This window comes from Chaetodon trifascialis, chromosome 5 (genome assembly GCF_039877785.1).
Source record: "Chaetodon trifascialis isolate fChaTrf1 chromosome 5, fChaTrf1.hap1, whole genome shotgun sequence".
Lineage (NCBI taxonomy): Eukaryota > Metazoa > Chordata > Actinopteri > Chaetodontiformes > Chaetodontidae > Chaetodon > Chaetodon trifascialis.
In genome coordinates, this window is record NC_092060.1 from 19,081,944 (window position 1) to 19,093,760 (window position 11,817).

Consider the following 11,817-nt stretch of genomic DNA (forward strand, 5'->3'; position numbering starts at 1 on the left):
TAAAATGAATAAATGTGACAAGAAATCCAGCAACACACGAGGAAGCAAACCAAAGCACTCTAAATTTAAACCTTTTCCCAACAGAGTTTGTTTGAGTTATGCTAATGAAGAAGAATTCATTAAAACGCGGACATTTTACTGCTGACTTATAAAAAAGGTTGCGTTCACAGTATAAAATGCCGTCAATTTAATAACCAAATTAAAGGAAAACAAAAAAACACACAGTCTCAGTTTCCCCTCACACTATACAACATCACTGACTCTTAATTTGACAGACTTGACTCTTAACACCTGAGCCCAATACTTTTCAATATAGTTCATGTGAAGAAAAAGACTATTTTTATGCTGCAGGTACACTTTCAATGAAACACTAATTTAATATTGTGCACTGCCAGGAGCAGCTCAACACAATATAGAAAGGTAAACTTATTATTTTATCATTGTGCACCATAACATATATGAGACAAGCTCCAGAGACATTAATGTGACGCTTTTTAAGCCGTACTGTCCTCAGAGGCTGAAGGATTTCACTCAACCCACTTTGCACAGCAACTGTTTCAATGAGAAATACTTCCTATGCCGGTAGTCCTGCTCCTTCTCCAAACTGCAGGCGTGCTGAGTGCCACCTACTGCAGGTAATGCACTGACTATTGATAAGTGCCTCATACAATCCCACTTAAAATCATCAGAACTATCCCTTTAAGCTCCAGAACAAAACGTTAACAATATGCAATATTCAAAAATGAAAAGATAGAATTAGGATCTGAGCACTCCAACACCATTTTGGCTGAGGTGCAGACCAGCGGACTGTAGTTCAGAGTCACATGGAGCTGAGAAGCTGCGACCTGGAGCACTTCAGCACCAGAGACAGCTCCACAGCTTCAGCATGCTGAGGAAAGGCTGCTGTCCAAGAGCAGGGACACACACGTCAGCGCTGCCCTCCATCATCCAGCTCATCTGTAACAGGCGGTCAGTGCTCACATCTTGTACTTAAGTAGCAATACCACAGTGTAGAAATACTGTTAGAAAACTCATGCATTTAAAAGTTTAGTCAAGTTTAAGCATGTTACTTTTGTGCAAGTATTGGTCCAAAATGTGACAGTGCTCATTATACAGAATGGCCAATTTTAGAATAGTGTGTAATAAATAATTGGCCTAAAATTATTGATGCATTAATGTATAAATCCCTCTAATGTTACAGCTGGTAAAAGTGGAGCTATTCACAACAAGATGTTCTTCTACACACAAAACTCTTCACTACTATGGCAGCATGCTTTTGTTCTCAACTCCGCCCACATTTCACACTGTAGAAACTTAATTGAAATGTTAAAATATTCAGTCTGGAATAATGTGCTATTCCTTTTTTTCATTCACATCTTTCACACTTTCCTAAATATGAAATATTCAAATGGATGGACGTTTTCATTTTTTCCTTCATTTTCAGCTTTTATCTCCTCATTCATACTTTCAGTGAGAGACTCCATTCAGACCGTAAAATGCTCCACATCTTTCAAAAATATGAGATTTATTCAAAAAGTAAAATATTTCTGTCTGAAATCTTGTGGAGTAGAACCTAAAAATTGTATTGAAGTACAATACTGGAGCAAATGTACTTAGCTACTTAGATTATATACTTGTCAGGATACAATTTTTGTCCTTAGCCCCCCAGTTTTCTCTGTGCATTTTCAAGCATACCCAAGATTTAATTAAAATGAGTCATCTGCAGCAGACATCTATCAGCTGATCCAATTATATATCAACCACAACGCAGTTCCAGCGGGGAGGTTATGCTTGAACCACATATTCAAAGCAATTACAAAAGACACATATTTCAAAGTGATTTTTTATTTCAGTCAGGCTAAATCGGTTTCGATACCAAAGAAATGTAAAAATAAAAATAGTACAACAAAGTACATCATTTTACAAATACTCATAATGGAGGTCTGACATATCAGAATAATCAAATAAATTCAAACATGTCACAGTCATAACAAAAATAGAAAAAGTCAATACAGTACATAGAATGCATTAGGAGCTATATACTTGAAGTGTTTGCTATACCATAGACTGTACAAAATTCTACTAGAAAAAACTCCCAGTACCAATGGAATATCAGGTAATATAAAATGTTTAAAAAAAAAAAAAGAAATACAAACAATACAACAAAAAACACTTGTGATGTGAGTGTGTGTGTGCGTTTATTCGTACAGGTGCAATCTGCATGCAAATCTGCCTCAGTGTGACGAATGATAAAAGCAGCTACAGTCGACGTGTGTGTGCCATCGCTTTGACAGCAGTTGTTTAAAAATGACTCGTGGGGGATGATGTCACTGCCAGACAGCACAAAACATCTTTGAGAAGAGGACGCACCTTAATGATCACTGGTTTCACGTGCTGGACTCACCGGTAAGAGCAGCACTGTCAGGGTTTCCAAATGGGAGAACGTCTGATGGAGAACTAATGCTGTGAACTGGGATTATGTGAAATGTGTTTGCCTCTTGAGCACAGCTTGCTGGATATGCTCGGCTGTATAGTGTTTGGTTAAAGTAACAGAACGAAAATTTGATTTAGGTGCAACCTCTACGTAGCGAGACCGAATATTCTGTGCCGACATCTTAACAAGGCAGAGTTTCCTGTTGGCAAAAAAAAAACTGACCATGTGTTCCCGTCTTTGTGCCACTGACTTACGGTGACACAAAGATGGTTCTCACGTCGATGATGGTCACGGCTGTTGCGTGTATTTCATATGATGGTGGACCTTGGCACTGACCGGCTCCCTTCACGGAAACCTCTTCAAAAGATAAACGCACCAATCGGACAAAAGTACACAGACATATGCCACTACAAAAAGTCCACTAGTAACCCGAACAATAACAATAGTAACAATAATATAACTCCTTGACCGAATAAGTGGTGATGTTTTCTTTCTCCCACACATGAGGAGTAAAAATAGATAATTTGGCAGAAAAGAAACTGTGTCGTCTCGACAGTCCACGCTGTGTCTTTGAGTGTGAAAGGGTGCAGATAATTAGCTGTGACGCTAATCCGTATTGCTCCAGGGAGCTCCCATGGAGACAGCAGTCACTATGGTTACCGCATGCTCTCTGTCTCTGTATCTAGTGTGTGTAACAGTCCAGGAGAGAGTGTGTGTCTATATTGTATATACGCACAATATGTATGTGTTTGACAGCGAGCCTCAGGGACTCGGACGCCGGCGGGTCGGTAGTGATAGTTTGATCCCCATGTTGACTGATTCCCCCCACTGACGCTGTAGATATTAAAACCTGATCTGCGATCTGGCTCAGCTACATCTTGACAGAGCGTGGAGCTCCGGACTGAGAGGAGGTCTGACGTTTCCATCGGGGGTGGAGTCCCGTTCCTGAGGGGGGCGGGACTTGTGGACATGATGTCACTCGGGGGCAGAGCTCTGGTTCTGCTGGTATATGGAGGCCTTGTCCTTCAGCAGAGCCAGGCACAGGTGACAGCTCCAGCTCCCTGTAAGACAAGCAGAGTGAGGCATGTGTAGAGATGCATCATCAGAAATATTTGTTTATTCAGTCTGCGTTTAGAGAAAAATGTGCATTGTTATATATCAGACCGTTTTAATCGCCCATATCTCTCCTTTACAACACATTTTTCCACACTACAACATCAACATTAGCTTTAAGATGCTTACATTGACTGAAACTTTCAACTTAAAAACTTTTTATTTTGTTGGAAATCAAACACATTTGGCTTGTGGACTAACACCACAAGAAGAAGAAAATATATGTATATCTTTAGCTGCTAAATGCTCCACTATGCTCACTAGCTGGTTACAGTGTCTGCCTGCTCTCTGGTGCTGAGCAGGTAGCGTACAGTGGGTTTTTAGAGTCTGTTTGGCGCTATGGGAGTCAACCAAGGTGAACCGGAGAGCTAAAGAATGAACCTAAACAGGCTGTGAAGCTCTGCGAAGTCAAGGGCAGCTGCAGATGCAGGTGAAAATCTGTAGATTCATCACAATAAGTGGCCCCGTTCAGACTGTCAATGAAAGCTATTCTGTTTGTGCCACCGCAGTCACCACCCACAGAAAAAAAACATCTTTTCTATGAGGGTTTTTAGAAATATTACAAGTCGGTGAAAAAAAGATATATTTTGCTCATAATTCACAACCCTAAATAACATGGACTAAGGCTTCTATTGACCTGCTACCTGTGGCGTGGAAATCTACCAAAGTGCATCATGCCTCAAAAGAATGCACATCTGGAAAAGACACAAAGTCCCATAGTTTTATCAAAGGATCAGAAGAGGGAAGGCAACAGGTCAGACTGGAAAGACTGTGGGTGCCTTGAAGGTCAGTCTGAATGCAGTGGGTGAACTGGGGAAGGGAAGTGATGATATCTGCGATGTCTAACAACATGTGCTCGTCTTCAAGGCTGTTAAGTGTCCCTGTCTGCTTACCTTCTGGTGGTTCAGTCATCGGAGGACTTAGACAGTACATGTGGTAGCCTCGGTCGCAGTCATCACAGAACAGCAGCTGGTCCTACAGAAACATCATCACTGTCAGTGTACTGATCAGACAAGAAGACAGGATTCATAATGTCATGACGGATAACAGCAAAAAAAACCCACTCACACTCAAAGCCACCACGAACCCTGGACACACACTTGGAAACAGAGCCTCAATGATTAATCGGCTTGCTGTCAACTATTAAGTTAACTGCCGACTACTTTCATAACGAATTTTCATTTAAAGCTTTGAAAATGTGAATCTTTTCTGGTTTCTTCACTATAACACAGTGTCACAGAAAGTGGGAAGGGACTAAATAGTGGTGGTTCAACAAGCTGAGACGCAGCAGAGTAAACATGCAGTGCACACAGGAACCACTTCTTAAAGACAAGGAAGCTTAAAGAAGGATAGAAGAGTTTCCCTGATGTGACAGACACATTTTGGGAAACAGGGTGGACACACACAGTATGTTGGAAATATCATAAAAGGGGCTCACGTCATTCTCTGAGGTGCCGCAAACATTGCAGCACTTGCACTCGATGCACTGCCAGCGGTAAGTCTTCACTGCAGCCATCATCACCGGTGTGAACTGCAGGCATGTCGGGTGGCCTGCAGGCAAGGGAGACATGTTGTTAAGTAAGATAAATACTCGATACTGATGATCATAGAATCATACTTGAACAACCATAACTGGGCACGGCAGGCCAAGGTCGATGAAAGCTCGAGCCAATTTGTAATGAATGAGGCATCACAAGGTCCTACCTGAGCGTCCGCAGTCTGAGCAGGACACCAGCTCTTCTGACTGGCCAGTCTTCTGGTTTAAGGTGGAGTCTCCCAGACAGAAGTCACAGTAATCGTTGGGCAGGGCCAGCCCGTTGGGACCCTTCTTGGTGGCTGAGCAAGAGAAAGAGTGAAGGAACAATTCAGTGCACATCAGAGCTGTAACCTTAAACTGAATTATCAAGGAAGATGAGTTGAAAATCAAAATCTCCTTCCAGATGAACGTTCCAATGACTGTTAATAAATCAAATATTTGAAACTCGGAGGGACAGCTTCACAAACCTGTTAACATCAGCCAACAACGACTTTTTGTCTCAATAACAAGCTGATGATGGTGCTGAATCATGATCAGTGTTTCCCCTATGCTGACTGCGTTGGGGGAGCAGGGTGGGGGGTGTAACCCATGCTCTTGGTTAACTGTATGAGCACCTCCTTTCTTGCTGACAGCTGCCATGGCTAATAAAATTGTAAAGTTCTCTCTGCCTGGCTCACAGTTTCTATCTGTGGCTGTCATTTATTCAGCAGCCACATGTAACTGCAGTGACAGTGTAAACCTGCTGTGTATGAACGGATATCGGACCAGAGACCTACAGAAACACATATCAGAATTAGCTAGTGTGCTAACTGCTAACATCACAGCAACTGCTGCAATCATTGAAAGCTAGCTCACTAGCTGGCTAACACTGGCCGAGCTTATTTTTTTTGTTTGCACTGGATGCTTGGTCTTTTTTTTTTTTTTTTAATCGCTGTGAAACAAGCTTGACCGTAAATGACAGCAAAGTAAAGTGGAGTAAAGACTCGAACATTGAGCTGAAATGAAACAAGTGCACATAAATTAGATAAATAACATCAAACAATATTTTGTGTCTTGCAGGTGGGGTTGGCCGTCCCCCCAAGGCAATGGTAGGGGAAACAATGATGATCCAAACTAATGAATGAGTGACAACTGACAAAACGCACTTGTTGAATGTATTTCTAACACGATGTCGCGTGCACAAAAGAAAACAGCAATGCGATGGATATGTTGGGGGGACAACAAAAAAAAAAGATGGATGATATGCTGGGAAAAAAAAAATGCCAGGAATCCCAACTGTGCAAGCATGTTTCAGTCAGGAACAATGATCCCAAATATGGGATTCAAAATCAAAATCATGAAAAAAAAAGAATGTCGGAAAAAAAAGAATGAGAGAGAGACATCCCTGTAGAAACACACACATGCTACATGGCATGCAACCAAACCTCCGTCCCCTGTCTCTGTCTCTCTCTCAGCACTACAGAGTGACTCACTCTTCTGCTCCTCAGGCTGCCGAGGAGTGGGTGGTGCCTCGATCTCCTCGCGGTCCTCGCCCTCCTCCTCGGCCAGGTGAGAGTGTGTATAGTGGTAGCTCAGGCCAGGACGGTTCTTGTAGCGCTTCCCACAAACTGACACACACACACACGTCATACAAGAATGTTACAGTGATGGCGGCTAATTCTAACTACCGTCCACAAAGGCCCAAGGTGGAACCACAAAACTACGGCGTTCATCACCCCCACAGCCGGCCTCATTATTATTCAAAACTCATTTTCACATGGTTAATTTTCGACGGACGCGCTAGCAGCAAAGTCATACAGCGGAGGTGAGCATTTGCACAGTGAGCGATGGCCAGCAGGAAGTTACAGAGCACACATGGAGCGACATCTCAGGAAAAAAGAAAAAAAAAAAAAACGCATTCAGACGGCTTTTTTTTTTTATTCTCTGTGCTGTCAAACTTCAGTTCCAGATGGGGTCTTTCAGATCACACCATGCATGGCAGAAAGGTTGTTTTTTCGTCTTTCAGAGGGAAAAGCCAAAGCCTCTTTCGCTGACATGCATGACACATGGACATTGCAAAGGAAGCTTCTACTCACTGTCGCAGGCGTATGGTTTGTCCCTCTCCTCCAGCGCTGCAGCTGCAGCCTCCTGTTTTTTCTTGCCATTCTTGTCACTGCGACCCTATACGACCCATTTAACAGGTGAGACAGACAATACTGGACAAGCTACTGAAACAACAATTCACTATTTCATTTTTTATAATGCTTCAAATTCAACAAAGAACAAGATAGAATACAAGAACAGAAGGGTGCATTACTGAAACGAAAAGAGAAATAAGTTAAAGTTGGAAACAAAATGCAGATTTAACAGCAACTTTTTCCTGAGAGTGACAGCATGTAGCCAGTCACACTCCAAAAATGAAAGTGCCACATTGTGATTCAGAAGAGTCGAGGTTAAGAGTGAAAACTATTCTAACTACAGCAGTAACTGTGAAATAAAACACCTCTGAACCACAACATGTGATGAAACTGACCACAAATCTGTCCTCAACCAACTCTGACTCCTGACCGTGACAGACTGCTTTACATCCCCCACACTGATCCTCTGGGATCACATGGGGAACCGAGAGCAGAGAAAGACAAGGCACACACCTTAGACTTGCTCTTGCCTCGTCTCTTGGGGGTCTCGTCCTCAAAGTCTTCGTCATCCAAGTCGTCCAGGTAATCGTCGTGGTCCAGGACTCTCTGCAGTGACAGAGTCTCGATGAGGTCTCACCATTTTGAATGTGTGAAGTCTTTAGGGCTGCACTGCCACTGAGTGTCATTGTTTTTTAAAGGCTAAACATCAACAAATATGGACTGAAGCAGAATGTTTCGTTCGATAAAAACTTGAATTTTGGAAATGATTCCATCTATCTTTTTTCAATAGATTTTGACTTTTTGATTTGACAGCACTCTGGAGTTGGAGCACATGAAAGCATCCTACACAGCCACAACTACAATCTAACTGTACAAACAGTACAAAATTAACAATTTAATCTTTATCTGCAACTATGCAGAAACACCAGGTTTGAACAGAATAAATAAACATGCAGAAAAAAACCTGCGCAGCACTCAAAATGTTGATTTAGACTTTGAACATCAACGCTATGAAAGCAGCCCTACAACTCTTTCTTACTTTACAGCATTTAGATTTTGATGCTTGGTGAGAACTTGCCTGTTTTGTCGATTTTTGTCATTTACACAGACATCAAAAACACCAATTAACTACGTCTATTTTATATATGCGGGTGAAGAAGAAAGTCTCTCACAATCAGCAAAAAGAGTGGCTGCTAATAATCAAGTTCAGATACATGAACTACATGCTGAGAGCAGATTTCAAGTCTCAGTTCACAGGAAAACTTAACTCTATTCAAGGCTGACGTTCTCTGCCCCCTCCACTGCGCCACGCTAAAGTCATGCTGTATAAATATAAGGGGAAAAAACCTTAAAGACTGGGGGAAGAAATCTGTCCTATCTTTGGAACCCCAGACTACGAATGACTTGGAGAAATCAGCTCAGGTCAAAAGCTAGTGCCGTTTCACATTACATATGTCATTTGGTGCACTGCTCTGTTCTACATGTGCAAAACAACATTGTTCAGCTAGTCCTGACCCACACCTTGCGGACACGCCCAGAAGACGTGTGAGTGGTTGCGGAGGTGGCTGGAGGCTCCACGACTGCCGAATCTTCCTCAGGGCCGCGGAGGTCCAACACCCCGCTCCTCCTGTCGAGGGGCTCACCCTTCAGCAGGGCCTCCAAACTGCTGCCATCCACCGCCCCCAACGCATCGCGCTTCAGACCCAGTTCCAAATCTGCTACACGCACGAGGCAAAACAGTGATGCATGCATTGACATGACAGTAACACAGCCGCAAAGTCCTGTTAGCGTGAATGAATCCAACCCCTTGACTATATTTGTAGTAAGAGAAAAGTTCCTCCACCTGTGGTAATACCTGCTTTCAGAGGGGGGAAGGCCAAGCGGGGGTCCTCAGGGGGATGGGAACGCCGTTTCTTCCTCCAGCGACGGGCTGGGTAGGTGTACAGCTGCCCTGGAGCTACACCTGATGAGACACGGGACAGACAAATAGAAGAACCAGCAGGTGAAGTAAGTTTTGGTTTGATCTATGACACTTAGAACTGAAAATAGATAAAAGGGCATTTTTGTGTCTTGTAAGGTATATTTTCTGCACAGATGGAAGTAAATTTTCAGATATTTTCATTTAAGTTTGAAGAGAATTTGTTACTATAATATTGAATCACCAGTCAGCATTTATTAAATACCTGCACTTCGGTGTCTCTTCTCCATCCAGATGTAACAGTTGGACTGGGCTACACCAGTCTGTGAGTCCAGGAAAGGCATGAGGATGCTTCGCTCGGCACACAAACGAGCATTGTAACTATGACACTGCTCCATAGCATCTCTGTAATACTGCTCTCCCAGCCTGAAATGTGGAGGTTGGATACTGATAAGTCAAATGGCAGATCAGGACAGACTGTTAAGTGTCACTGCTGGATAAATATTTCTAATTAAACAGAGTCAAATGATAATACACAGTGTGTTGAGCTATTTCTTAAAAGGACTTACGTGCTCAATTCATTTCTCTAACTGCCTACAGAGATTTCGCTGGTTTTTGTTGGGGGGGGGGGTTACATAAAGACATTACATACACAAAGATAGTAACCCCTTAATTTTGAGTACCAATGTTCACTCTAGACCTTATGAAAAGCACTTTGACAAATTACTTGCCACTTACTTCTTCTGGAGCTCTGAACTGCATCAAGACTGTCTTCTTAATACAAACCAAGTGGGACATTTTACAGCGAAAAAATAAACCTTTAAGTGCTCTCTGATCAACAAACTATGTAACAGCGACACTGCTGTTATCTAAAAATATCCAAGTTATAGCAGACACCAATACATCTGCAATAACCTAATATCACCAGATACATAATCGATGAGTTTTCAAGTAATAAAGCAAAAAAGTAAAAATTTCTTGATTCCATCTTCTTCAATTGAAATACTTTCTAGTTTCTTCACTCCTCTGTGACAGTAAACCTAACATTGGTTAGTGGACAAAACAAGACATTTGAGAATTGGCTTTTGGGAAACTTCGATCAACACTTTTCAACATTTTCTGACGAACAACTAATCAATTAATTAAGAAAATAAGTAACAGATTAATCAACAATGATAACAATTACTACTTGCAGCCCTACTTGAATGGCCCTGTGGTTGGACACAGTAATCAAATCTGCTTTTATTACACGACCACAAATTGAGTTTATTGTGGAGGTGCACCACAAAGGAGCAGTGTAACGACTGCAAATAGCTTTACTGAACAACCTACTGTTGCCACTTTATACTATTATGAACAATTCTCACTCATTGCGCTTAGTGATTTCTTGTCATTATCTAATTAGAATACGGCAGCCATTTTCGGTGAGGCTAAAATGACTAATAACTATGGTCTACGAATAAGTAACTTTCGCCACAAATACAGTCTTTATTCACCGCTTCATTCTCGGACCAGTTCCTCACATTGTTCCATGATAATGCTCACAGGCTGTACGATCTCTGTGTTCATCAAGAAGACACACATGACCGAGCCTTATAATTTCAGTCACCGACAGTATCGATGGAGGGACGTCAGAACAAAAGGTTGATTGTTAGCAAGCCTCTCGTCATAACAAAGCACCCGCCAAGATGACAGATAACTGGCAAATTATCTTTCTCCTTTATCTGCAGGTGGCTGGCTAGCAACAGTTTGGATATTTTGTGTGCAAGACCACCTTAAAACACAGCCCGAGTGGCTAAGTTAGGGATAAGTAGTGGCTAAGACACAGTTCCACAATGGGTTCGCCTCATTAATATCTGTCCACAGCTAACAAGCTAACCTTAGCTCAGCGGATAACGTTATTCTCTTGGGACAAAAATCGTATTCAAGATTGAGCATGCGATGTTTACAGTCTTATGTACTCTGAACTAACGTGACCATTAATCATGTATACATTCATCTCTGTATGGCTGCTCGTTTTACACTTACGATAAATAAAGGTAAACTTACACTTTCACAACACTGTCGACGGCCGCCGCCATGTTTGCTTATTGCGGTTGTGTGAAGTGCCACTGCGCCTGCGCACACACGTGAGTGACCGTTACTGCCGCCCACGGTGAAAAACAGGAAGTGCAACGGCTTCATGACGCCGTTGGATCAATGCAGCAAAGCGCTTTTATTTATTTATTTATTTATTTATTTATTTATTTATTTATTTATTTATTTATTTATTTATTTATCCATGTAATGAGAATAGTATTTTTTAATATGACAAACGCTTTTTAACAAACACGACACCCCCAGTCTCAACACACAAACAAATTTCTTTTTCACTAAAATCCCTTAATTTCTCTCTCTCTTTACTATTTTAGTTTACATTGGTCTCAAAATAAAGATCAAAGTAAACTTTATTTGTCCCGATACGAAAATCCAATTTTGAACTTGCCACTGTGGCTCCACAATTAATTACCAAAACAGCACAAAGAAACATCAATAAGAACAAATCAGCAGCACACATCATTAAACTGCCAATCATAAAAAATAGATAAAAGACGAGCAGCATTAAAAACAGGAAACATATACCCAGTGACTGTAAACACAACATATAAATGAAGCTGAAACTCACTAAAGGAGGATGTAGGTGCTCACATGGTGCATA

General features: G+C 41.7%; 1 protein-coding gene across 6 annotated transcripts; it reads right to left on the reverse strand.

Moving 5' to 3' along the window:
- Positions 1 to 1,582: 1,582 nt before the first annotated feature.
- Positions 1,583 to 11,229, reverse strand: dpf2l (D4, zinc and double PHD fingers family 2, like). Of its 6 annotated transcripts, none has more exons than XM_070962563.1 (11): positions 11,169 to 11,229; positions 9,385 to 9,545; positions 9,057 to 9,164; positions 8,723 to 8,916; positions 7,715 to 7,807; positions 7,160 to 7,244; positions 6,557 to 6,691; positions 5,252 to 5,383; positions 4,986 to 5,098; positions 4,441 to 4,522; positions 1,583 to 3,495 (listed from the first exon to the last, which is right to left on the reverse strand). In XM_070962563.1, the coding sequence occupies exons 1-11, from the start codon at positions 11,198 to 11,200 to the stop codon at positions 3,410 to 3,412; spliced, it is 1,221 nt and encodes a 406-aa protein (XP_070818664.1). In that variant the 5' UTR covers positions 11,201 to 11,229; the 3' UTR covers positions 1,583 to 3,409. The 6 variants fall into 6 exon arrangements, with proteins under 6 accessions (XP_070818664.1, XP_070818663.1, XP_070818662.1 ...); XM_070962562.1 differs by having other exon boundaries at positions 8,723 to 8,919; XM_070962561.1 differs by having other exon boundaries at positions 9,045 to 9,164.
- Positions 11,230 to 11,817: the final 588 nt, after the last annotated feature.